The 27,921-nt window shown below is 44.8% G+C and overlaps 1 protein-coding gene across 1 annotated transcript in view; it reads left to right on the forward strand.

Moving 5' to 3' along the window:
* Positions 1–27,921, forward strand: part of MEGF11 (multiple EGF like domains 11) — a 590,966-nt gene that overhangs the window by 25,891 nt on the left and 537,154 nt on the right. Inside the window, exon 3 of the mRNA XM_058156456.1 lies at positions 23,528–23,620. Coding sequence (XP_058012439.1) covers positions 23,528–23,620 — 93 coding nt within the window. The remainder of the gene's footprint in view (positions 1–23,527; positions 23,621–27,921) is intronic.

The following is a 27,921-nucleotide window of genomic DNA, read 5'->3' on the forward strand; positions in this document are numbered from 1 at the left end:
CCAGCATGCATGGACGCGCTGGCCAGCTGATTTTCGGGTCTTCCGGGCCCACCGGAAGTCGGGAAATGAGCTCTTTTTGGCCTCCGGAGGGCCTTGCGGGGTGGGGGAGGCCATTTTTGCCCTCCCCAGGCTCCAAGAAAGCCTCTGGAGCCTGGGGAGGGCAAAAAACAGGCTTTTTGGGCCCACCGGTATCCTTTTTTGCTGTCGTGTGCCAAAAGCGGGGGTGGGGGAGTGCGGAGGGGTCACGTGCGCATGTGTGTGGGGCGTGGAGCGTAGGGGGCATTGGATTATGGGTATGGGCACACCCGTGCACTGCCTTATACCATTTCAGACAAATAGTTGTCCAATCTCCTCTTAAAAACCTCCAGTGGTGGAGCACCCAGAAACTTCTGGAGGCAAGTTGTTCCACTGATTAATTGTTCTAATTGTCAGGAAATTTCTCCTTAGTTCTAAGTTGCTTCTCTCCTTGATGAGTTTCCACCCATTGCTTCTTGTCCTGCCCTCAGGTGCTTTGGAGAATAGTTTGACTCCCTCTTCTTTGTGGCAGCCCCTGAGATATTGGAAGACTGCTATCAGGTCTCCCCTAGTCCTTCTTTTCATTAAACTAGACATACCCAGTTCCTGCAACCGTTCTTTATATGTTTTAGCCTCCAGTACCCTAATCATCTTTGTTGCTCTTCTCTGCATTCTTTCCAGAGTCTCTACATCTTTTTTGTATCGTGGCAACCAAAACAGAATGCAGTATTCCAAGTGTGGTCTTACCAAGGTATTATAAAATTGTTCTATTGATGGTCTTATCCTGATTTCCCCCCCATTTAGGGGGAAAGTTACATTTACGAGTATCAATAACCCAATTAAAAATAGATGCACGAGCTTCTTAATTTAGGTTAACGAAGAATTCCAGTACAGATCCCATTGGGAGTGGATTTGGGGAATTCTGCTTTCATTACATTTTGTTATGATACAGAGGAGAGCACTGAAGTGACTGAGCATTAACCTTTTGCAGATTAAACTGTAACATAAAAATCCACCTAAGATGAAGATAGGCTGCTGAAAGTTCCCTACTAAGAGCAGCATTTAGATGTGTTTAAAAGAGCTGACAAGCAATCTTCAACTAACAACCATTCATTAAGCAATAGCAATAGCAATAGCACTTAGACTTTATATGCCGCTTCACGGTGCTTTTACAGCTCCTCTCTAAGCGGTTTACAGAGTCATCCTCTTGCCCCCAACAATCTGGCTCCTCATTTTACCAGCCTTGGAAAGATGGAAGGCTGAGTCAATCTTGAGCCAGTCAGGATTGAACTCCTGGCAGTGGGCAGAGTCCGCCTGCATTATAGGCATTGTGCCACCATGGCAATAGAATAGAATAGAATAGAATAGAATAGAACAAAACAAAATAAGAATAGAACAGAACAGAACAGAAGAGCAATAGCAATAGCACTTAGATTTATATGCCACTTCATAGTACTTTATAGCCCTCTAAGAAGTTTACAGAGTCAGCATATGGTCCCCAACCCAATCTGGCTCCTGTTTTTACCAACCTCAGAAGGATGGGAGGTTGAATCATCCTTGAGCCGGTGAAGATCGAACTGCTGGTAGTGAAAATGCAGAGTTAGCCTGCAACACTGTATTTTAACCACTGCAAGGAAGGAAGGAAGGAAGGAAGGAGGGAAGGAAGGAAGGAAAGAGAAAAAGGCAATATCACTTAGACTTATATACTGCTTTACAGTGCTTTACAGCCCTCTCTAAGCAGTTTACAGCGTCAGCCTCTTGTCCCCAACAGTCTGGGTCCTCATTTTACCGACCTCGGAAGGATAGAAGGCTGAGTCAACCTTGAGGGAGAGAGGAAGGGAGGGAGGGAGGAAGGAAAGAAGGAAGGGAGGAAGGAAGGAAGGAAGGAAGGAAGGAAGGAAGGAAGGAAGGAAGGAAGGGCAATAGCAGCTAGACTTATATACCACTTCACAGTGCTTTACAGCCCTCTCTAAGCAGTTTACAGAGTCAGCATATTGTCCCCCAACCATCTGGGTCCTCATTTTACCCACCTCTGAAGGATGGAAGGCTGAGCCAACCTTGAGCCGGTGAGAATTGAACTCCTTGCTGCGGACAGAATTAGTCTGCAGTGCTGCATTCTAACCACTGCGCCACCACTGCTTTAATTTAGTGGCTTTTAAAGTTGTTAAAGGCACAGGAAAAAAAATGACTTATAATGGGTCCTTGGACTTATAACTATTGCAGCATCCCTATGGTCATGTAATCAAAACTGGTCATGTGAACTTGGCAACCAGCGTACTGTATATTTGTGACAGTTGCAGCACAATTTTAGACCATACCTGGAATCCTGCATCCAGTTTGGGTCACCACATTACATAAAAGATGTTGAGACTCTGGAAAAAGTGCAGAGAAGAGCAACTAAGATTATTAAGGGCCCAGAGACAAAAACATACGAAGAACAGCTGCAGGATTTGAGCTTGGCTAGTTTAAAGGAAAGGACTAGAGTGTGACATGATAGCAATTCCAGTATTTGAGAGGCTGCCACAAAGAGGAGGAGGGTCAATTTATTTTCCGCAGCATCAGAAGGCAGGACAAGAAACAATGGATGGAAACTAATCAAGGAGAGAAGCAACTTGGAATTGAAGAGAAACTTCCTAGCAGTGAGGACAATTAACCAATGGAACAGCTTGCCTCCAGAAGTTGTAATAGATGCTTCATCACTGGAGATTTTTAACAAGAGACTGGACAGTCACTTGTCTGAAATGATATAGGGTGTCGTGTCCCACCCCCCACTCCGACGAACAAGTCAAGGAAGTCCATGACAAACTTGGCAACGAAGCCTCTGCAGCTTGCCAAGTTCCTTCGAGGTTTATCAGGGCAGGCAGGAGTCCAAGTTGTGACTTCAGCGATAGGGTCCGGTATCAGCAAACTCGATAAGACTTTGCTTGACTCAAGGTTGGAATGCCAAAAGCAGGTCCTTTATATAGGGTGTGGGGTGTGGCTCCATGACTCAGCATTTATCCAGGCCTGCCCCCCCCTTCCTTCTGCTGGCGTAGCCTCTCAGATCTCCGGAAGCGAGGATCCTCCCACTCTGAATTGTCTTCAGCTGGATCTGCTGGCAGCTTCTGGGAAAGGGAGGGGTCAAAGGGAGTAGGGCCGAGTAATTCCAGCATCAGGCTGAGTTCCTGCTCTGAAGGCTGAGCCAAAGGAACACACGCTGTATGAGTGAGGTTTATCGGGCTTGTCCTTCCACTCCTGGAATCCTCTCCGGGCATGGGGCCAGGGCCGGGGGCTGGAGGTATGACAGGCCGTTCATCTTCATTATCAGACTCAGAGTCTGATAAAAGGCCCGGTTGGAGACGGGAGGGGCCCGGCTGAGGAGAGGAGGGAGGACGAGTCACAACATGCTTGACTAGAAGCTGGATTAGAAGACTTCCAAGGTCCTTTCTAGCCCTAGAGTCATTTGATCTCCATTTCCAACCTTCCTAGCTAGCTTCTAACAAGAAAAGTCAAAGGGAAAACATAATTCCTAGGAAGGAGATGTTCTTACTCCTTCTTTTTTTACTTGTTTCACCCTCTTACTATCTGAAGTTTGTTATTTTTTGTTTCCACCTTAGGCATGAAAGCCAGTTGGGTGACTTTGGACCAGCCATTCTCTCAGCACAACCCAACTCAGAATTGTTGTTGTGGGGAAAACAGACAACTCAAGATGGCAAACACACCTAATGCTCCTTCCTCAGAGCATTAGGTATGTTTGCCATCTTGAGTTATTTATGAAAATAACAAAGCCAGGATTAAAAGAAAAAAAATCTAATAAATTGTCCATGATGAAAGTGCTCGGGTACCTCTCTATCCTTAGTACATAATTGTTTTTTATCTCTTTTGCTTTGAAGAAGCGATTTCTGTTTGATGTGTTTTTTCATGGTCACTTTTAATTTGCTGTGTTACTCCCTTTCCCTTTTCCCCTTTAGGTTAGTTTGCAGCTTAATGTTTGACTTTGAAATTTAATGATGATATTATTAAAAAAGAAGTGCTGCAGCCACCAGTATCAAGAATTGTTTGCCGTTTTTACAATACGTCCGGCAGAAAGGATGCAAAACAATTTTGCATCCGTAAGCTGGGTCTCCAGATCTTTACAAGAGCGTCCAGAGAGAGGCCTGGTTGGGTGTTATAATGGTTCATTTGATAATAGCCCACTCTACTTTGGCACAATCTCACTTCATTCCACTTATCACTGTTTAAATCAAGCCTGTGCCAGATTACTAAATGGTCCTCGTGCTATTCCAATGATACATTGCAGCCAGGAGAACCCTTTGGCCCATGTTTGGGCAAGTTTCATTGGGGGCGGTGGGTTTAAAAATAGTTTTCCCCGGGGGTTTGCTGTCAGCAACAACTTCTCCAGCTCTGCTGTGCTCTATTTTAAAGACAGCAGTTGCTTAGGCCTTGCATCCCAAATGCCATTTCCTGTATTCCGGAACACGTTGCTGGCCATCAGCCTATCTTAAGAGCCTTGTTGAATCTGCAACTCCCAGAATTCCTTGCCAATCTTGGCCAGAAGCTGGGGAATTCTGGGAATTGCAGTCCCTACAGATCTGAAGGCTGCTAGGACAGATTGCAGGGAGGTTGGAAAAGAAAAGGGGAACGGTCAAGAGATAGAAGGAGGAGGGGAGGTTGTATTGTTTGCTTATTTTTTTAAACAGCAATTTAGCTCAAGTGGTAAGAACGCTGGGGGAAAATATATATATATTTAAGTCATTCAAAGAGAGTCCGTCTTAAGGAACTTCAACAGAATGTAGGAATAACCTTTTTTTATTTATTTTGAATTTATATCCCGCCCTTCTCCAAAGACTCAGGGCGGCTTACACTGTGTTAAGCAACAGTCTTCATCCATTTGTATATTATATACAAAGTCAACTTTTATTGCCCCCAACAATCTGGGTCCTCATTTTACCTACCTTATAAAGGATGGAAGGCTGAGTCAACCTTGGGCCTGGTGGGACTTGAACTTGCAATAATTGCAAGCAGCTGTGTTAATAACAGACTGCTTAGTCTGTTGAGCCACCAGAGGCCCTTGAGGAACAGGAAGAAGAACCACAGCCAAGACAGTGGTCAGGTAGAAAAAAATATCTGCGTATAAATGTAATTTGAGAAAGTATTTCATGCAGGGCTTGTAGGAGGAGTGACAGAATCTGGGGGTGGAGTCAAAAGAGGGATCAGCCTAGGATCCCTATGTAGTCACAAATTACGAGTTAAGTCAAACCACCCCCCTTGCATTCCATTGACTCTTATCTAACTCCAAGCAGGTGCTAACCAAGTTATTTGAGAAGATTCCTGCTCATAGGCATAATTTGCAATAAATCAGTGGATGATCAGTTTGTTTGCAATAAATTGCAAGATTGATGTACTAGGAAACCAGAGTTACAAATGCTAATACTAATTTTATTACTATGAAAGTAACAGACTCTTGCAAGTGAATGCACTCCCCCCACCCCCACTTCCTTCCTTTATAAGATATGGGGAGAGTCATATCTGAAGCACTTTCTCATATTACATTTCTGCCCTGTATTCAGGTTTTTTTTATTGGTTATTCTGGCAGGAGCTCTTCATCCTGTTCCTCAAGGTATGCTTATTGCCATTATAAGAACTCATAATAAACCACTTTCCAATTTTCCAAGATTCCGTATTTATCCCAGATGAGCATTAGAGACATTGCGCAAGAGGCTTTGTTGTTGTTCTGGCTTCTTTGTTCATGCCCAGGTGCTTCAGGCTTGGCAGCTGCTAGATTTTATTTATTTATTTTATTTGTCAATCATATATAAGATAACAGGTGAAAGTATAAACATAATTTGGATACATGAAAAGAGTAAGTAAAAAGGGAATATTAGGACAGGGATGATAGGCACGCTGGTGCGCTTATGCACGCCCCTTACAGACCTCTTAGGAATGGGGTGAGGTCAATAGTAGACAGTTTAAGCTTAAAGTTTTGGGGGTTTGGGGAAGAAACTGCAGAGTCAGGTAGTGTATTCCAGGCATTGACCACTCTGTTACCGAAGTCATATTTTCTGCAACCAGGTTTGGAGCGGTTCACCTTGAGTTTGTATCTATTATTTGCTCGTGTATTGTTGTGGTTGAAGCTGAAGTAGTCATTGACAGGTAGGACATTGTGGTAGATAATTTTATGTACTATGCTTAGGTCAGATTGAAGTCGGCGTAGTTCTAAGTTGTCTAAGCCCAAAATTTGGAGTCTGGTGGCATGAGGTATTTTATTGCGAGCAGAGGAGTGGAGGACTCTTCTTGTGAAATATCTCTGGACTCTCTCGATTGTATTTATGTCCGATATGCAGTGCAGGTTCCAGACAGATGAGCTGTATTCAAGGATTGGTCTAGCAAATGTTTTGTATGCTCTAGTTAGTATACAATATTACCAGAGAAGAAGCTACGGAAGATTAGGTTAACAACTCTTAGTGCCTCTTTGGCAATGTTGTTACAGTGGGCTCTGGCACTTAGATCTTTAGACATGAGTACGCCAAGGTCCTTGACAGAGTGAGACGGGTGGCAGACATTATGAGAGGAAATGATCCCTCTGAGTTAGAGAATGCTGTTCTTGAGAATCTGTGGGTTAAGTGGCCTGTATCTGTAATGGTGTCATCAGGCCCAAATAGCACAGCTTGACAACACCCAAGTTAGGGGGGAGATTTGGAGATGAAGCTGAAAAGATTACAGGTTCATGTTTGTAGCAGTAGAATAGAATGAGCTGGAAGGAACCTTGGAGGTCTTTTAGTCCAGCCCTCTACTCAAGCAGGAGAACTTATACCATTTCAGATAAGTGACTGTCTAGTCTCTTCTTAAAAACCTTCGGTGATGGAGCGTCCATGATTTCTGAAAGAAACTTCTGTTCCACTCGTTAATTGTCCTCACTGTCAGGAAGTTTCTCCTTAATTCCAGGTTGCTTCTCTCTTTGGTTAGTTTCCAACCATTGTTTCTTGTCCTGCCTTCAGGTGCTTTGGAAATTAATTTGATCCCCACTTCTTTGTGGCAGCCCCTCAAATACTGGAACTCTGCTATCATGTCACCCCACCCCCCCGTCCTTCTTTTCTTTAGACTAGACCAGGGGTCTGCAACCTTAAACACTCAAAGAGCCATTCGGACCCGTTTCCCACAGAAAAGAAAACACCGGGAGCCACAGAACCCTTCCCGTGCCTGACTATTTATTGAGCGGCCACAAAACTATCATATGTAGTTGAATTAAATGCTTTGTTTTCTTTTGAAACTTTTCTTTTCTTGGATTTATCCATGGTTGGCCTACCGGGGGTTGAAAAGCTCAATAAATTGCGTGCCGGCGGGTCTTGCACATTGGTGGTTGTGACGCATATTTTGAGTGACAGGGAGCCATAGCAGACGGGTGAAAGAGCTACATGCGGCTTCAGAGCTGCAGGTTGCTGACCCCTGGACTAGCCATACCCAGTTCCTACAATCCTTCTTCATATGTTTTTGTCTCCAGGTCTTTAATCATCTTCATTGCTCTTCTCTGCACTTTTTTTTTCAAAGTCTCAACATTTTCTTGTAGTATGCTGCCCAAAATCAGAAGGAATATTAATACAGCTGTGTCATGGATTGAATTTTATCAACACAACCTATGGGATTTGTTAAACCAAAAAGTTTACAGTTTAATGTGTGTGGTGGAAAGTGGTCTGGATTCCCAGGAGAAAGGAGGGAGGGAAGGACTACATTCCAGAGGACCAAGAGATGGCAAAGTTTGGTTGGGAGGAAGAAAGTTAAGGCAGTGCCTACTTAGCGATCCTCAGAGGATATCTTTAAAGTTGCAAGTAGTTTGTTTCTTTAGTTCTGGCAAGATTCTGTCTATAGGCGAAGAACAATAAGGGAAAATGCCCCGTAACTCTGTATGTCCTTTTTGTATTTGGTATACGAGTTTGCAAGATGTGCTAACCCCATGTATAGATATGCAGGGCTGCCATGTTTACGTAACACACTGTGCCAACAGGAGTCATATTGTGGGTTAAGGCAACGGCCTGATTCGCACAACATATTTAAACACTGGTACGTTGGGTAAAGTCAAAGCATGTTATGGGTAGATAAGCTGCAGCTTATGCAGTTTGATATTGCAAGCAGAAAGTCCCACATTTGGTGACTGATATCAGTTCCTTGTCAAAGCCGTAAACCTTTATGTCTGAATCCTTGGCTAATTGCTGCAAGGTGTGAACAAATGCAACCTTTTTGGAATATTGTGCTCCATCGCCACCCCCAGCTGGGTGGAACTGCAGCTACCACTTACGACCACAGTGGAGCCCAAAATATCTGCTGCTAAGTAGACAGTTGTTAAATGAAGTTTAGGGCAGGGGTGAAATGCTACCGGATTGGACTGGATCGCGCGATCCAGTAGCGATCGCTGCCGGTAGTTCGGCAATCCGGTAGCAATAGAGGAGCGAAACTCCACCCACCCACCCCGGTGTCATTACTTCCTGGTTTTAACTAGGAAGCAATGTGTTTTTTACCTTCTGTGCACTCCCGAGCTGGTAAGAAAGTTAAGTAGATTTCACCCCTGGTTTAGGGTCTTTCTTACCACAGTTGTTAAGTCAATCACTGCAGTTATTAAGTGAGTAACACTGTTGTTAATTTCTCCATTGATATTGCTGGTCAGAAGGTTGCAAAAGGGGATCACATGACCCTGGGACAGTGCAACAGAGGTAAAATCCCGCAGGTTCTGACAGGTTCTGGAGAACCCAAAGTGGAAATTTTGAGTAGTTTGGAGAACCAGCCAATATCAACTCTGGCTGGCCCCAGAGTGGGGTTGGAATGGAGATTTGGCAGTATCCTTCCCCTGTCATGCCCACCAAGCCACGCTCACAGAACCGGTAGTAAAAAAAAATTAGATTTCACCACTGCACTGCAGCCATCATAAATATGAACCAGTAGCCAAGTGTCTGAATTTTGATCATGTGACCCTGGGGATGCTGCACTTTTTTTCAGTGTTGTTACTTTGCAAATCGAGGACTACCTGTATAAGAAATACATTTCCTACTAATTTCCACAAGGTAACAAAAAAAGTCAGCTGCTTTTAAAACAAGGTTGTCAAACTCGCGGCCCACTGGCCAGATGTGCCACATGCTGGTCACGCCCACTCCCAGTTTACTGAAGGGGAAAAAGTTGCGATACGTCACGTGATGACAACGTGTGTCGAGCCCAGCTCCAGCTCGAAACATGACACTACAGGGATACGGATCATGGGAGTAGCCCCTAATCAAAGATCCAAAGGAATGACATATCAAGAACTTGTTTGAGGGCTGCAGGGATCTGTGTTTGGCAAGCATGAGAAAAGAATCAGCACACTGGCGGCCGGGATAGAGGGAGATGAGGGCTGGGCGTTAGGAAGAGCTGCTTTAGTTCCAGGATGTGGCAGATGACATGGAAGCTGAGGCTGTCAGACGAGGAGGGAGAGAGCGGCCGGGCATCCAATCAACAGAGCAGTTCAGCCATGGGGCGGGGCATGAGCAGTGCGGGATGTTTAAAAGGGGCTGAGAGGCAGAAGCTCTCAGCGCTGACTTTATACAGAGAGACCTCGACTTTTACTGAGACCCGGTTTGTAGCAGACCCAATAAACGAAGTCACTATCGGAAAGAAAACAAAGTTGGCTTGTTTCTTCTCATGGCATCTGACACAACTGTGGCTGAGGTAGCCGAGAACATGTCTTTGTGAGTTTGACACCCCTGTTCTAAACTATGGACAGCAGAGGCGGCGGGGGAGGGGTGTCACAAGCAAAGAAGAAGCTTGGACAACCTATTTCCATAAAATCTTAGATGTTGTGACTTTACTTCTTGCATCTTACGACTGCTAAAAATAATCATAAAAATGTGACCCTCGTTATTAAGCAACCCTGAGTGAGATGGGCGAAATCTGGATGGAGAAATGGATGTTGAACTTTGGCTTGGTGGAAGACTTGAGAATATAGCTGTGATTAGGAGATATATATTTTTAATTGAGATCCAGATATGGTCTATTTAAAAAACAACAACTTGAAAATAGATTTCAGGTTGTGGAGTCCTTGTGTCAGTCTTGGAAGCCATCTTTTACTTTGGATCTTCAGGGCTGCCACATTGTGGGAAACTGGGAGGGGGGGTTGTATGGAGTTGGAGAGGTATTTAGCCATAATAGCATTCTTTTCTTTGAAAGTCAAGGACATCCTGCCCTGCACCTGGAGTGGTGTGACTGGGCGACATCTCCAGTTGGGATGGTGCATCGTTTGGACCGTGTGATGGACATGTGGCTGCTGCGGCAGGGACTTGGACTTCCTTTTGGGTGGGGATTACGGGTATGTGCATGAATGCGTGTGACCCCGTCCCCCAATGCTCCCCACGCTTTTGGCATATGATGGCAAAAAAATTAGCCATCACTGCCTAATACCATCCCGGTAAAATGTTTTGTCCAGTCTATTTTTGAAACCTTCCAGTGACGGAGGACTGTTTCATGGCCCATTCTAGGTAACATCAACAGTGCCCTGATTATGGTGGTGTTGAGGGTGATGGAGCACTGATGACATTACCTATTTGGGTCACGAAATGTCTGCAGGCAAACAACTCAGCACAGAGTCGTTGGTGCACTTTGCGCCGTGTTGTCTGCACGCATTCCACAGTTCAACCCTCAGCTACAGATATTGCCTTGATCTGGATTTCTACTTTTCTTGCACAGCACGGCGAGGGTAACAGAATAGCAGAGTTTGAAGGGACCTTGGAGGTCATCTAGTCCAACTCCCTACTCAGGCAGGAAGCCCTATACCCTTTCAGACAAATGATTATCCAATCTCCTCTTAAAAACTTCTGGTGTTGGAGCACCCACAACCTCTGAAGGCTTAATTCTACTGCTTAATTGTTCTTTCTAGCTGTCAGGAAATTTCTCCTTAGTTTCAAGTTGCTTCTCTCCTTGATTAGTTTCCATCCACTGCTTCTTGTCCTGCCTTCAGGTGCTTTGGAAAATACCACAGGTTCACCCCCCTCTATTTTTTTTTTATTATTTATTTATCTGTCAAACACAACAGTATATATAAGTATAAGCATGAAATAACCATATGAATTGGATACAACCAAAGGGAACATTAGGACAGGAATGGTAGGCACGCTGGTGTTCTTATGCATGCCCCTTACAGACCTCTTAGGAATGGGGTGAGGTCAATAGTGGATAGTCTTTGGTTAAAGCTTTGGAGATTTTGGGAAGAGACCACAGAGTCTGGTAGTGCATTCCAGGCATTAACAACTCTGTTACTGAAGTCATATTTTCTGCAATCAAGATTGGAGCGGTTCACTTTAAGTTTAAATCTATTGTGTGCTCGTGTATTATTGCGATTGAAGCTGAAGTAGTCTTCGACAGGAAGGACATTGTAGCAGATGATTTTATGAGTTAAACTCAGGTCATGCTGAAGGTGGCGAAGTTCTAAATTTTCTAAAGCCAGGATTTCAAGTCTGGTGGCATAAGGTATTTTATTTTATAAGTATTTTATAAGTATTTTATTAGTATACGTATTGTATAAGTATTTTATTTTACTTTATAATTATTTTATAAGGTATTTTATTTTATAAGTATTTTGTGGCAATCTCTTAGATATTGGAACGCTGCAATCCAGTCACCCCTCATCCTTCTTTCCATTAGACTACAAGACTAAACGTAGGGAGGGCGTTGCAAAGCAAGGCTGAATTTATGCACCAGGGAATGTAAACCTTTCATCCTACAGAAAGTGTCACATTTGGGAAAACTTCCCTACGAAATCTGTGGCAGGAAAGAAAGCTGAGTTCTGAACTAGCTCCCAGAACACAAATTCACGGGTCACGTCCCTGTGCTGATTCAGCTGATATTTGAACTTCATTACTCAGTTCTAAGAGATTTGTAATTCCTCTCTGAGAAGACTAATAGCAGTCTGGAGTTGCGGGGCTTGGTAAGTTGGCCGTCGACTGGCGCAGAGTCAAAGCTGGGAATAATACAGGGAAATATTGCGGCATTAATATTATTGATTTAGTAAGATGGATTGAGCCTCTGTGGTTTTTGCCCTGGTTTTTGCCTGGATGCTGAAGAAGAAAAAATGTTGTTTTTAATAAGAATGCATTGCAAAGCTCCTCCTCCTGTGACAGGCAGAGCTGCCTACATCTAAAATATTCCCATCAGGTTTATATACATTGCACGCCCGTTGCTGCAGAATGGTGAACATGCACACAATTCTCCTCTTTGTGTGATGGAGACCAGTGGACTCCTTAGAAAATCTCTTCTATCTCTCAGGTCAGGAACCCAGTGAGGGCTCAGATTTGAATCAGCTAGAGACAGCCCAATGTTGGAGAATTCCTTAAACATGTCCATCAGAGGTGGGTTTCAGCAGGTTCTGACCAGTTTTGGAGAACTGGTAGCAGAAATTTTGAGTAGTTCAGAGAACCGGTAGTAAAAATTCTGACTGGCTCCGCCCCCATCTATTCTTTGCCTTCCAAGTCCCAGATGATTGGGAGGAAATGGGGATTTTGCAGTAACCTTCTTCTGGATTGGGGAGGGAATGGAGATTTTACAGTATCCTTCCCCTGCCACGCCCACCAAGCCATGCTATGCCCACCAAGCCACGCCTACAGAACTGGTAGTAAAATTTTTTGAAACCCACCACTGATCTCCATAGGCACCTTCAGAGCTATTGATGTAGTTCTTCTACATCTACTCAGTTCTTCTGTTATGGAACAGCTCCGATATAGAAGCTGAGACTTCCACAGTCTTAGGAACAGCCATTCTGGACAGACAGACAGAACTTTATCTCAGTCATTGAGCAATGCAAACACAATCAATCAAACGAATGACACAAAGCTAGTTCCTAACAGCATGACCTGTTAGCAACAATTATGCTTGCGCATGAAGTAGAAAAATGGTGCTCCTTTTAAAGAAATAGATTTGTCTTGGTTGTTTAAACAGAAGAGTGCAGATAAAAGTTATCAGTGTGTGCTGGAAATTTAAATGAAAGAGGGATGGTGGCGGATGTCCCTGTAGAATCGGCAATTCAGAAGAACGTGGGTTGTGGGTTTTATGGTCCCTCTATCATAGGGGCTCACTGGAGAAGAGCCTAATACTGGGAAAGACTGAGGGCAAAAGAAGAAGGGGACGACAGAGAATGAGGTGGCTGGAGGGAGTCACTGAAGCAGTCGGCTTGAGCTTAAATGGACTCCAGAGGATGGTAGACGACAGGAAGGCCTGGAGGAATGTTGTCCATGAGGTCACGATGGGTCGGACACGACTTCGCAACTAACAACAACAAATCACAGGGGCAGTTTTGCAGTTTCATATAGGGTTTTCCTGCATTTCTCTTCCAGGGCAGCTGTGGGAGCCAGTCTGGAAATTATTTCAGCTGCAAGCAAAGACAATGCCATTTTTGGTCTTAGTTGAGAAATGAAGCAATCTGGTTTCTAATTTTCAGCAGGGAGCTCTCCAGGGTACTGAAAAAAGTTGTGGTCTTGCCTCTTACACAGTCTAGGATAGGGGTGGCCCCACTATGGCAACTTTACAAACTGTGGACTTCAACTCCCAGAATTCCTGAGCTAGGAAATGCATATCAGTAGGACTTTTATTAAAATGTTAAGCAACAGAATCTTATAAGTTTGAATGTACTTCCCCTTTATCTTCATGAGAACTAGAAAAGGCCTTGATTTTTAGATGATTTTTAGATGCTTTCCCAGGTTACAGTTTGGGCCCAGACTCAAATTTCTTTTATCTGACTGGTATCTTGCTTGTGGCTCTTTCTCCTGTTCCTAAAGGCTATTCCTGCTAACCATTACAGTACAGGTAGTTCTCCACTTACAACCATTCATTTAGTGACTGTTTAAAGTTACAGCACAAAAAAAAATGTCGTGACCGATTTTCACGCTTACAGCTGTTACAGCATCCCAATGGTCACATGATCAGAATTCAGACACCGGGCAACTGGAATGTATCTATATCTATCTTGCAAGGTTCCACGGTCACGTGATCACCAGTTGTAACCTTCCCAGCCGGCTTCCAACAAAGTCAACAGGGGAAGCCAGATGTCAGGGTTCCAAGGAAAACCCCCAACGACATAAAGCTCTGAGGCTTGAGGTTCATCAAAGTTCCAATTTATTAGAGATGTCATGTTGGCACAGCTGGGAAAACCCAAAACTGAAAGCTTCCAGGTTTTCCACACCCAGTTGACAGTTCACAGCCCTGCCCCACACCCACAAGTTCATCACATTGTCCAATCAACTCTTCACACTCAACTGGATACAATCTTCAGGCAGTCTCCATCAGATTCAGGATGTCCTTGAATACAGAATGTTGTTATGACTAACTTTCTACCGCTCCAACAACAACCCACTCCCAACTTCACCAGCTAAAATATGTGGCAGTTAGGAAGCAAAAAAGAAAATTGCCTTCCAAAACTGACACCAGATTTGCTTAATGGCCACATGATTCACTTAACAACTGCAGCAATTCGCTTAACCATGGCAAAAAGGTTGTAAGATGAGACAAAACTTGCATAACAACTGCCTCATTTAGCAATGGAATTTTGGGGCTCAGTTATGGGTGTAAGTTGAGGACTACCACTATAGCGGTTAAGGCCATGATGGCGAACCTATGGCATGCGTGCTAGAGGTGGCACACACAGAGCCCTCTTTGCTGGCACGCAGGCTGTCGCCCCAGGCCAGATCTCCATGGTGTTTCTTTCGTGAGCTTTTGCTTTCCTGCAAACGATAAAACAGAAGCTCATGAAAGAGAAATATCTTACTTCTTGCCATGCTGTCATTTTTGGGATGCCCCTTCTCCCACCGGCCAGCTGGTTTTTGGGTCTCTGCTACACATGTGCACATTCATGCATGTCCACATGTGTGTGCATGTGGTGAGCGCACACCTTTCAGTTTGGGCATGCGCGCGTGCAGTTTGGCCACTCGGAGTCTAAAAGGTTCGCCATCACTGGGTTAAGGTATTGAGCTGGTCTGGGACCAGACAGGTTTGCCCTAGACACCATTCAAGGTAGAGCCACTGCAGTTTTTCAGCCCAATCTACACACAGCTGCTGCTGGAGTAAAATCCCCCCACAACAAATCTAGAAAGAGGGAATCGGAATATTAATAAGAAAACTAAGCGACGTATCAGTTTGGAGCAAAAAAACCAAACCAAACCAAAAACAAAACACCACCCCACCCTCCCATGGGGAAAAAAAAATATCTGCCAGTGTTTGGAACGGATTTCAGCTCTCATTAGAGTCAGCATCGGAAGCCCTTTAAAATCGTATCAGCCATCTGTACCATCCAGGCCGTCTGCAGTTGGATGGCCTCCTGAAGCATTGGGCAATCGCTCTTGGAATTCCCAGCGAGGCCTGCCAGCTGAGAGCGATGGAAATTATAGCCCACCGTGCATGGAGGCTGCTAATTTGCAGAAGGTGTACTGAGCATATGCTTAATGGCTAATTTCTATCCTCGTAATAAGTAGCAGTTAATAATAATTACAGTTGCCTGTCCTCCGTTTAGAGATTTCCACGCAATCCTGCAGAACCGGCTTTCTTCTAAATAGCTGCTTTAATGGTCTTTGGGGCTGGAAGGAGTCCGATGAGGCTGGTGGGTGGCCACAGTAGAAAGTAAAAGGTGGAAACGGGATTAGAACATCAGGACATCAGAATAATAGAGCTGGAAGGGACCTTGGAGGTCTTCTAGTCCAGGGTTCTCCAACCTTGGTCCCTTTAAGACTTGTGGACTTCAACTCCCAGAATTCCCCAGCCAGCACTCTACATCAGGGGTCTATATCATAAGGCCGAAGGACAGTTTATGAAGAATTTGTTTTAGACTAACTGAGAATGAGTTAATTCTCAGCTCTTTTAATAGAATAAGTTTGTTCAGGACTGAATTGTGTTTGGTAATCACTACTTGAGCCTCGGTCACAACAGCGTGTGAAACTATGCCCCCTTTGGTCCATGGAAAAACCTCTCTACACGGAACTGGTCCCTGGTGCCCCGAAAGTTGGGGGCCACTATTCTACAAGGTTGGGGGAGCCATGGAAAACTTTCACATCCAAGGTCGACTATACGGTAAAGTTTCAGAGAAGGGGTCTGGAGCATTGCTCACTCTTCTCAATCTAGTAGGAGTGGCAAATTGACTTATTTATTTAATTTTTTATGCCACCCCCTATAAGGTGACTCCAGAAACCCCACAAGTAATCTGGTCCTCTACTATACAGAGCAGTGATGGTGAACTTTTTCGGCACCGAGTGTTAAAAAGGTCATGCGGAAACGTCGCACACATGTGCACGCGCTTATCAGGGCCGAGCTCCGGAAAAGCTGAACTTCCGGGTTCTAGCACACATGCACGCCCAAGAATCATCCAGCTGGTGCACATGTGCAAGCCGGTTTTCAGCACTGCCATGCGCACAAAGGGATCACACTCCAGAAAATCCAGGTTCTGGTGCACATGCGCGCCTGACAATCAGGTGCGCATGCACACCAGTTTTTGGCACTGCCGTGTGTGCAAAGGACCCCTTCACTGGCCAGCTGATCGTCGGGCGCACGTGCATGCTAGAACCCAGAAGTTCGGCTTTTCCAGAGCTCGACCCTGATAAGCTCGACCCTGATTTTTCCACGCACATGCTTGCCAGAAACCCAGGTTCGCCATCACAGTTATAGAGCATGAAGAGCAATAACCAGCTCCTTGAATTGCGAGCTTGTGCAGGTATAACACGGAAGATCCTAAGGTTGCCCAATTACAATTTAACATAGGATTTCTCAACCTGGGCAATTTTAAGAGGAAGGACTTCAACTCCCAATGCTGGCTGGGGAATCCTGGGAGTCGAAGCCCATCCCTCTTAAAATTGCCAAGTTGAGAAACACCGATGTAGCATGGCGCTGACATAAGCCCAGTGGCGAAATCAAAGCGAAAACTGTGCTGAACCAGAAAGAAGGATGCTTATTCATTTGAAAAATTTATATGCCACCCTCTCCTCCTCGGGCTGTAGGCAGCCTACAAATATTCATATACAATAAAAATCATTAAAAACCCAGCTTTTTTTAAAAAAAACCTATGCTGCTTTGATTGATGACTGCCTCCCAGCCAAGCTAAATCAGGCACAACTCACAAAATTAGCAAGTTGCAAGAACGGCTTCGGAAAGGCAGAAAGTTTTCTTCTGATTGGGATAGAGCTGGAGGAAGTTAATGCTTGGCCTTTTCCTGCAAATCTCCCCCCTACCCCAAGTTTATGGTCTCAGAGCTTCCAATGCAAATTTCAGGAAAGGTGTGTGTGTGGGGGGGTTCTTTGACATCAGGATGGCTATAAAGGAAGGACTGAAACTTACGTACTTACGACTGATGCAGTCCTACCTAGGCTGCATCAACAAAGGAACAGTATCAAAATCACATGAAGTGTTAGTACCACTTTGTAACACTTTGGTAAGGCCGCATTTGGAAATTGCATCCAATTCTCATCATCCCACTACAAAAAAGCTGCTGTCGTGTCCCACTCCTCCGCTGACAGCCGGGTCGGGGAAGTCCGTATCAGGCGTGCCTCTGCAGTTCTGCCAAAGTCCTAGCAAAGTTCTCAAGGCAGGCAGGAGACCAGGAAGTGACTTCAGCAATTCAAGGTAGACTTTGCCTGACTCAGAGAATGCCAGAAAGCAGATCCTTTATATAGGCCATGGGGTGTGGCTCCATGACTCAGCACTTATCCAGGCCTGCCCTCCTTCCTTTGCTAACGCCGCCTATCAATTCTCCTGAAGCGAGGATCTCCAGGCTCCAGCTGTTGGTAATTGACATTCCTCAGGCTCACATGCTTGATCCATCATCCTGGACATAAACTGTTTCAATAGTCAACACTGTCAGACTATTTACTGAATCTGCACTACTATTAATCGTTTCATAGTTCCCATCACCAATCTCTTTCCACTTATGACTGTATGACTATAACTTGTTGCTGGCAATCCTTATACATTGATATATTGATCATCAATTGTGTTGTAAATGTTGTACCTTGATGAAGGTATCTTTTCTTTTATATACACTGAGAGCATATGCACCAAGACAAATTCCTTATGTGTCCAATCACACTTGGCCAATAAAAATTCTATTCTATTCTATTCTAGAGGTCTTCAAGGAAAGCCACTTGTCCAGGATGCAGTAAGATTTCCTGCCTGAGCAGGGGGTTGGACTAGAAGACCTCCAAAGTTCCTTCCAAATCTTTTATTCTATATTCTACATTCATCCATCAGGATATTAATCTGAATAAACTTCTACTTAGGTTTAAAAATGTATTCTTTTCGTGTCTAGTTTGATGACCAGACAAGAAAGAAAATTGTAGTGGTAAATTGGATTCTTTAGCAGGCAACTGTTGAGGGCAAAATTTGCAAAGGCTGACAAAATATTCATTTCTTTGGCTTTCCCTCCCTCCCCCCTCTCTTAATGGAAGAAGGATGAAATGCAAATTCAAATAAGTGAGAAAACACAGTTATCCCATGTGTACATTTAATGGCTGGAATATGCCAGACAACAGCAGCTTGAATTCTGCTGTCAAATCCCATGTGGTCTGTAACTCTTTTGAGTATTTAATTACTGGGGTTTTTTTCCCCCCCTGAGCATTTGGGAAGGTTCCCAGTGAAATCACTAAGGATCTCTTGCAGGGACTCCAGGATTGTGAAAATCAAAGAAACATATTCCTGTTAAGGCATACGCAGGCGTGAAGTAGGCGAAAGATAAATCCGAAGTTAAATTTCCAAGAAGTTATATGGTACCTCTGTGTGGTGACCTTGGCTGGATGAATTGCCATTGTTCAATTGACCTCAACTTCCCTATCAGTAAAACAGCGTTTTCCCCATTTTTTCTGGAAGGGAATGAGCTACAGAACACGAGAGGACCATAAAGACATGTTTGCTATTCAACTGATTAAATGTAGCATTTGGAGGCCTGATAGATCAGCTCTAGCTTGTCCAGAAAGTTGTCAATATCAACAATTCCATTCCAGGTCATTTCCCCCCCCCTTTTAGCACACATTTCTAGGTCCATCTACAAAGGATGGGAGAGGCAAGGAAGAGCGCCTGTCCTGCTGCAAGCTTTCCTTTAATTAATTTTTCATTCTATTAGCATTCCACATAATAGGATACACGGCTGCTCCCCAAGGCACTTCTCCTAATGTTCTTTCCCAAACGATCTCACCAGTTAATGGAACCGTAAAAATTGCTCGCCTCAAAATGGCCCAACCCCAAATAAAGATGTGTCACTCTTTACTCTCAGCCCCTGCCCTCTTCTGTAGGCCGGCCACCATCTCCCCGCTCTGCCCTGGAGGAGTAAATAAAACTCCCCCTCCCACATGCAGGCACGGAGCTGTGGCGTTGCCTAGCAAAATCGGCCCTGCCTCTGCCAAACACTGGCTCCCCACTCGCCCCTCACCAGCATGGGGTCACTTCTCCTGAACAATCCAGAACCTCACTAATTAGTATATTATTAGCATTCTTGGCATCTGGAGTTGGTTGGAGCCGGGTAATAAAAGGACTTACATCAAACTCCTGCCAAAACTTGGGAAGCAGATGCTTTTCCCAGGAGATGTTGGGCTGCGTTGAAGGCCCCTTGTTCCTCCATGGGGAGTTTAAAAGAATGGGGGGAATGTGTTTTGACCAAGGCCCAAGTAGTGATGCCTAAACACAATTCAGTCCTCAGCAAACTTATTTTATTAAAGCATCTGAGAATTAATTCATTCCCAGCTTTGTCCAAAACAAAATTCTTAATAACCAGTCCCTCAGCCTTATCACCAACCTTTGATGTCTTTGGCAACCTGCCAAAGGCTTTTCTTGGCAAAACCCCCACAAAGTTCAAGAGACGCTGACAAGAAGCAATGGAATCAATGTTGCTTTTCTACAAAGAACCCAACGGCTCATTGCTGCTCTTTTAAGCCTTATGGGAGTGGCCAATCATCTTCTGGCCTTACTCCCAAGTTGTCCTTTTTGCTTCAGCTGCTCTTGCCTTCTGGCAGCTCTTTTCATGCGTGCACTAGGAACAGGCTCCTCCTGTTCCTCTGCCTCTCTGCTGTCTACCTCTGGAGGCTCTGGAGTCCACACATCACTCCAGATAGCCCTGGCCCCATCTCTGCCTCTGATACAGAGCCCTTGTCTGGGTTCCCCCTGACTCTAGGACTGACCCATTGTCCTCCCCAGCCTCCTCATTGTCTGACTCCGCTACCAGTTTTGCAGGCTGCTGGCAGACCACAACAGTGTGGTCTAATTGCTGGCATGCCATGGCCCAGTGCCAGTTCATGGCCCAGTGGGGTGGTGGTTAGGGATCCCTGTTGTAGAACACACAGAAATACACATACACACAAACATAAACACACACATACATACACCAACGATCAGGCAGACCCCCCCCCCATCCCTTCTAGTCTTCTGGGCCATCAGGACCTGGTTTTTATTCAAGCCTGAGGCTAGGTGGTGGGGGCGTAGGAGTAGTGGTTGGGGCATCCAGGGAGCATAACTGAGGTGCTGGATTTTCAGTTTCTGTTTTGTGGTTCTCCTACTCCTGGTGTGAGCTGCCCAGAGTTGTGCTCAGAGATGGAAAGCTATACAGGGGAATCCTCAACGTACGACCACAATTCAGTCCAAAACTTTCCATTTCTAAGCAGGATGGTTGTTAATTGAATTTTGCCCCATTTTATGACCTTTCTTGCCACAGTTGTTAAGGGAATCACTGCAGTTAGTCCCATGGTTGTTCACTGAATCTGGCTTTCCCATTGACTTGCTTGTCAGAAGGTCACAAAAAGGGATAACCCTGAGTCATTGAAACCGTCATAAGTAGGAGCCAGTTGCTAGGGTCTAGATTTTGATCACGCGACTAGGGGGATGCTGCAATAGTCATAAGTGCAAAAAATGATCACTAGCAACTAGCAGGCAAGTCGAGACCAAAATATTAATTTCAAGCAGAGTGTCCCCAAGAATCTTGGCTAGATCAAGGTGCATGTTGGCATGTTTTACATTTTTCTGGGAATGTATTCATTTAGCATATGGCATATCATACATGGACTTGCAATAGAATAGAATAGAATAGAATAGAATAGAATAGAATAGAATAGAATAGAATAGAATAGAATAGAATTTTTTATTGGCCAAGTGTGATTAAACACACAAGGAATTTGTCTTGGTGCATATGCTCTCAGTGTAATATAAAAGGTTGTATATATACAATATACTGTATGTAGGTCTTTGGTTATTCAGGTTTTCTCCCACGTAAAATTAGAAGTGTCTTGGCGACATTTCAATGACGTCTCATTCGTCATCTTCAGGCTTCAGCTTCGTGCTTCTAGGAGCAATGTGTGATCGCAGCTGTTTCTTCCTTTTAACTGTTAAAAGGAAGAAACAGCTGCGATCACACATTGCTCCTAGAAGCACGAAGCTGAAGCCTGAAGATGACGAATGAGACTTCGTCGAAATGTCGCCAAGACACTTCTAATTTTACGCGGGAGAAAACCCGAATAACCAAAGACCTACATACAAACACCCACGAAAACCTCAGAAAACAAATATACTGTATATATCAACATTTTACCTAAATTAATAAAACATAATAAAATATAAATGCCAAAAAGATCTATGTTTCAAGTACTAATGTTTAGGCCCAAGGTGTCAAACTCAGTTTCGTTGAGGGCTGCATCAGGGTTGTGTTTGACCTCGGGGGGGGGCAGGGGGGGCATGGCCAGCTTGACGTCACTCATGTCAGGGGCGCCTATGGTGGCCCAAGCGTTCTGCCAACAAAAACAGGCTCCTGAGCTCTGTTTTTGGCTGTGACTGTCTCCTGCAACCCTCTGCCAGCGAAAATGGACAACATGGCCATCCCGAGGTCTGTAGGCCGGTCCTTTTCTGTTTCCAGGGTGGCCCCATGGACCAGACCTAAGCACCCTGTGCCCCCCAGGACTTGAGTTTGACACCCTTGGTCTAGGCCAGGGGTCTGCAAACTTGGCTGAGGAACTCTGGAAGTTGAAGTCCACAAGTCTTAAAAGAGCCAAGTTTGCAGACCCCTCGTCTAGGCAATCTAACCATTGAAGCACAACATGGTCTATCTATCAGTGTTTCTCAACCTGGGCAGTTTGAAGATGTGTGGACTTCAACCCCCAGAATTACCCAGCCAGCTATGTTGTCGAAGTCCAGACAACTTCAAACTTCCAAGGCTGAGAAATGCTGGTTCATATATTTTTTTTAAAAAAAAATTCAGATTCTGGACCACTAAATGCCTTCAGCTTACAGCTGGTCACAATGTGATATACACCAGGGTCTCCAACCTTGGCAACTTTAAGATTTGTGGACTTCAACTCCCAGAGTTCCTCAGCCAGCTTTGCTTTGCTGGCTGAGGAACTCTGGGAGCTTTGCTGGCTGAGGAACTCTGGGAGTTGAAGTCCACGAGTGTAAAAGTTGCCAAGGTTGGAGACCTCTGATCTACACTTTAATGTGGGGCCTTGCGGTCACACTGAGGGGAGGATGCTATACCCCATTTAAACAAGCCATTGAGGGGGGAATCCTATCCAGGATTGTCCATTCCTGATGTGGTACTTCAAAGCCTGTCACCATTTTTGTGGACTTATTGATATGTCTTCCTATAACTGGGTGCTAAGGGACCTGTTTGGCTTTCCAGTGGGAATCGATGTTATAGTTGTTGAGCAGAAGTGCCAGTGAGGGCTTCCTGGATTTTAGCCTTCCAGCTAAAATTTGAATTTAAATTCTTGGAATTTTTAAAAAAAAGAGCGAATGAGGTTCTTGAAATTTTATTAACAGCATACACATACCCTGTTTCCCCAAAAACAAGACATCCCCTGATAATAAGCCCAATCAGGCTTTTGAGCGCATGTGTTAAAATAAGCCCACCCCCTGAAAATAAGCCCTCCCTGAAAATATTTAACCGCATGCACAACTGGGCCCCACCATTTCCTCTGGTTAGGGAGAGAGAGCTGGAACTCAGGTAAGACAGCAAAAGGAGCCCCATCTTGCCCCATGCGCCCCAAAATAATAGGACCTCCCTGAAAATAAGGCCAAGTGCTTATTTCGGGGTTCACAAAAATATAAGACAGAGTCTTATTTTGGGGGAAACATGGTTTTTAGGGTTCCAAGGAACACCCTCAATGAAATAAAGCTCTGAGGCTTGAGGTTCCTCAAAGTTCCAAGTTATTAGAGATGTCATGTTGGCACAGCTGGGAAAACCCGAAACTGAAAGCTTCCTGGTTTTCCCCACCCAGTTGACAGTTCACAGCCCTGCCCCACACCCACAAGTTCATCACATTGTCCAATCAACTCTTCACACTCAATTGGATACAGTCTACAGGCAGTCTACATCAGACGCAGGCAAAAGTCCTTGAATACGGAATGTTGTTATGACTAACTTTCTACTGCTCCAACAACAACTCCCTCCCAACTTCCCCAGCTAAAATATGTGGGAGTTAAGAAGCAAAAGGAAAATTGCCTTCCAAAACTGACAAATGGTATTACGCCAGTTTTTCTGGCATGTGACACTGAGGTAATGCGTCTCTCTTTCTGTCCGTAGCTCTCTGCACTGAAGAATGCGTCCATGGACGGTGTGTGTCTCCAGACACCTGTCACTGTGAACCTGGATGGGGAGGTCCGGACTGCTCCAGCGGTGAGTCGAAAAGCCGAGTTGCCTCGGCATCCCGTAATTATGAAATAACCTGCCTTCCCCAAGCGTGTGGCTTAGGTTTCAAACCGGGGAAGCGCTGTCTTCGGAGTAGACGCTCTCCGTGATAAATCCCTTCCTTAAAATGCCGCGTTTCTATTTTTGAGATAAGGATCGTTCCAAGAAAGCCGAGGTTTTATTCTTAGATACTTTTCTGCAAAGTCGTTTTTTAAAAATGTCATCCCTCCGCTATTAGTCATTCATTGTTCGGTGTCCAAACCGCTTCGCTCGCGGCTGAGCCGCTGCAGAGAAAACCTGGCTCTCTTCCCTTCTCGGGGATCCATTCTGCTTTCTAGGTGAGATATGGTGGGATTTTTTCTGCAAACAGAGAACTGGTGGTTGGTATGAGTGTAAAAGTTGCCAAGGTTGGAGACCTCTGATCTACACTTTAATGTGGGGCCTTGCGTTCACACTGAGGGGAGGATGCTATACCCCATTTAAACAAGCCATTGAGGGGGGAATCCTATCCAGGATTGTCCATTCCTGATGTGGTACTTCAAAGCCTGTCACCATTTTTGTGGACTTATTGATATGTCTTCCTATAACTGGGTGCTAAGGGACCTGTTTGGCTTTCCAATGGGAATCGATGTTATAGTTGTTGAGCAGAAGTGCCAGTGAGGGCTTCCTGGATTTTAGCCTTCCAGCTAAAATTTGAATTTAAATTCTTGGAATTTTTTAAAAAAAGAGCGAATGAGATTGCTTGAAATTTTATTAACAGCATACACATACCCTGTTTCCCCAAAAAACAAGACATCCCCTGATAATAAGCCCAATCAGGCTTTTGAGCGCATGTGTTAAAATAAGCCCACCCCCTGAAAATAAGCCCTCCTTGAAAATATTTAACCGCATGCACAACTGGGTCCCGCCATTTCCTCTGGTTAGGGAGAGAGAGCTGGAACTCAGGTAAGACAGCAAAAGGAGCCCCATCTTGCCCCATGCGCCCCAAAATAATAGGACCTCCCCGAAAATAAGGCCAAGTGCTTATTTCGGGGTTCACAAAAATATAAGACAGAGTCTTATTTTGGGGGAAACATGGTTTTTAGGGTTCCAAGGAACACCCTCAACGAAATAAAGCTCTGAGGCTTGAGGTTCCTCAAAGTTCCAAGTTATTAGAGATGTCATGTTGGCACAGCTGGGAAAACCCGAAACTGAAAGCTTCCTGGTTTTCCCCACCCAGTTGACAGTTCACAGCCCTGCCCCACACCCACAAGTTCATCACATTGTCCAATCAACTCTTCACACTCAATTGGATACAGTCTACAGGCAGTCTACATCAGACGCAGGCAAAAGTCCTTGAATACGGAATGTTGTTATGACTAACTTTCTACTGCTCCAACAACAACCCCTCCCAACTTCCCCAGCTAAAATATGTGGGAGTTAAGAAGCAAAAGGAAAATTGCCTTCCAAAACTGACAAATGGTATTATGCCAGCTTTTCTGGCCTGTGACACTGAGATAATGTGTCTCTCTTTCTGTCCGTAGCTCTCTGCACTGAAGAATGCGTCCATGGACGGTGTGTGTCTCCAGACACCTGTCACTGTGAACCTGGATGGGGAGGTCCGGACTGCTCCAGTGGTGAGTTGAAGAGCCGAGTTGCCTCGGCATCCCGTAATTATGAAATAACCTGCCTTCCCCAAGCGTGTGGCTTAGGTTTCAAACCGGGGAAGCGCTGTCTTCGGAGTGGATGCTCTCCGTGATAAATCCCTTCCTTAAAATGCCGCGTTTCTATTTTTGAGATAAGGATCGTTCCAAGAAAGCCGAGGTTTTATTCTTAGATACTTTTCTGCAAAGTCGTTTTTTAAAAATGTCATCCCTCCACTATTAGTCATTCATTGTTCGGTGTCCAAACCGCTTCGCTCGCGGCTGAGCCGCTGCAGAGAAAACCTGGCTCTCTTCCCTTCTCGGGGATCCATTCTGCTTTCTAGGTGAGATATGGTGGGATTTTTTCTGCAAACAGAGAACTGGTGGTTGGTATGATTGCAAAATGCAGCGTGGCTGGACAAAGAGGCTACAGGTGCTCATTAGCTCGTATCTGTGCCAAGATCCTGGGTGAACCACATGAGACACTTATTCTTCTCCTCTCCCCGTCAGCCTGAATTATCCCTTTTTCCAGGAACTGTCTCACAAACCTCTAAAACACCTTTTACCTGGGCCGAGTCCAATTCTGTGTCAGCCACGGCAAAGCACTGACCTATTTAAGGTCTCTGAACTGTGCAGGAGCTATTTTGAAGTTTTGCTTCTTGTGATATGTGGCCTTATTTTTCCCGGGCGAAAAGGTTTGCGCGCACACGTGTGTGTGTGTGTGGGTTGTGTGTGTCTTTGTGTGTGTGTCTCCTTGTGTAAAATTGTCTGATTCACGGTCAGCCGTTTGGCTGTTTCCTATGGAAAGAGTCAGGTTTATCTGCTGCCTTCAAATCCTTTTTTTTTTTTTTTTTGCAAAAGCCCTAATTCATGTAACACCTTTTTAATTGGCAAGTGAGTTGTATATTTGCTGGCTCTGTGACTTTTTTTTTTTTTTTGCTAAAGCAGAAGTCTAGTGCGGCACCCAAAGTCAAGAGGGGTGTGTTATGCAAACTGCGACGCTGTATCTGTCACTGTTATAATGAAACAAAGCTTGTTAACTCTGCTAGAAACAGCTTGGTTCCATGGGAGGGAGAAAAAAGAGTTATTAAATTCACTACCTCCTATTTGCACTATCGATCAGAAATTTTGACAAGTACCTCCAACAAGGATGAGGATAATAGGGTAATTCTTCTGAGACGTTCTCCCCAGATGCTGCTCTGACCTTTGGTGGTCATTTGTCATTTGAGGTCATGGCTTCAGTTCAACTTGGTGACCAAAACTGGATGCCGGACTCTAGGTGTGGTCTTACTAAGGCTTTATAGAGGGGTATCGGTACCTCCCTTGATCTTGATTGTATCTCTCTGTTAATGCAATTTAGGATTGTGTTGGCTTTTTTTGGTTGCCACCGCACACTGTTAGCTCATATTTAGCTGGTTGTCCACTAAGACTCCAAGATCCCGCTCTCAGTCACTGCTATTAAGCCTGGTTTCACCCAGTCTGTTGTGACCCAGGCCCCAGTAGGTAGTAGGAAACTCAGTCAGTGTAAAAACAAACAAACTTTATTCGAACAGCTGAGAATTACTTCATTCTCAGCATAGTTCAACTAAATTAAAGCAAATTCCTCCCAACACAAAGTTCTATTACCAACCTACGTCCAATTAGGCAAACTGCCAAAGGCCTTCCTTGGCAAAAGTTCAGAAGACACCAATACAAAATAAATGCAACAAGACGAAGCTATCAACGTTGTTTTCCGGCAAAGAGTCCAAACTCTGTTGCTGGTCTGTTTTAAGCCTTATGGGAGGGGCCAGTCACTCTTGGCCCTACTTCCGAGTCGTCCTTTTTGCTTGAGCTGCTCTTGCCTTCTAGCAGCTCTTCTCATCCGTGCATTAGGAACAGGCTCCTCCTGTTCCTCTGCCTCATTACTGTCAGCCTCTGGAAGTTCTGGAGTCCGCACTTCATTCCCCGATGGCCTTGTCCCCACCTCAGCCTCCAAAGCAGAGCCCTCATCTGGGCCTTCCCCAGCCTCCAGGATTGGCCCATGTTCTTCCTCAGCCTCATCGCTGTCCGACTCCGTTGCCAGCTCCGCAGGTTGCTAGTGGACCAAAACACAGTATATATGTTTCCTTTTGGTTTTTGTTGCCTAAATGTAAGACTTTACTTTTCTCTACACTGAATTTCATTTTGTTAGATCGGGCCCAGGGTTCAAGTCTGTCAAGATCCATCTGGATCTTGGGCCTACGTGACTCAACTCCTCTCCACATCCAGTGTGGTCGTGCCGGTGGACTAAGATAGAGATGACAGAGGAGGCAGAAAAGAGAATCGCTAGTGGAGGCTCTTTCTGAGAGAATCCAAAATGGCCATAAGGAAAAAAGAAGAGGGACACATTTCTTACAGAATGTGGAACTCATGGTCACATGACTTACATTCGGATGCTTGACAACCGACTCACATTTATGACGGTTGCAGTGTTCTGGGGTCACGTGATTCCTTTTTGCGACCTTATCAATATGGAAGCCAGGTTCACTTAACAACGGTGTTACTAATTTAACAAACGCAGTGATTCGCTTAACAAATTGTGGCAAGAAAAGTTTAAAATGGGCCAAAACTCACTTATAAGGAATTTCTCACTTAGCAACATAAATTCTGGGCTCAATGGTGGTTGCAAGTCGAGGACTACCTGTGCAC

The sequence above is a fragment of the Ahaetulla prasina genome, chromosome 13 (genome assembly GCF_028640845.1).
Source record: "Ahaetulla prasina isolate Xishuangbanna chromosome 13, ASM2864084v1, whole genome shotgun sequence".
Classification (NCBI taxonomy): domain Eukaryota; kingdom Metazoa; phylum Chordata; class Lepidosauria; order Squamata; family Colubridae; genus Ahaetulla; species Ahaetulla prasina.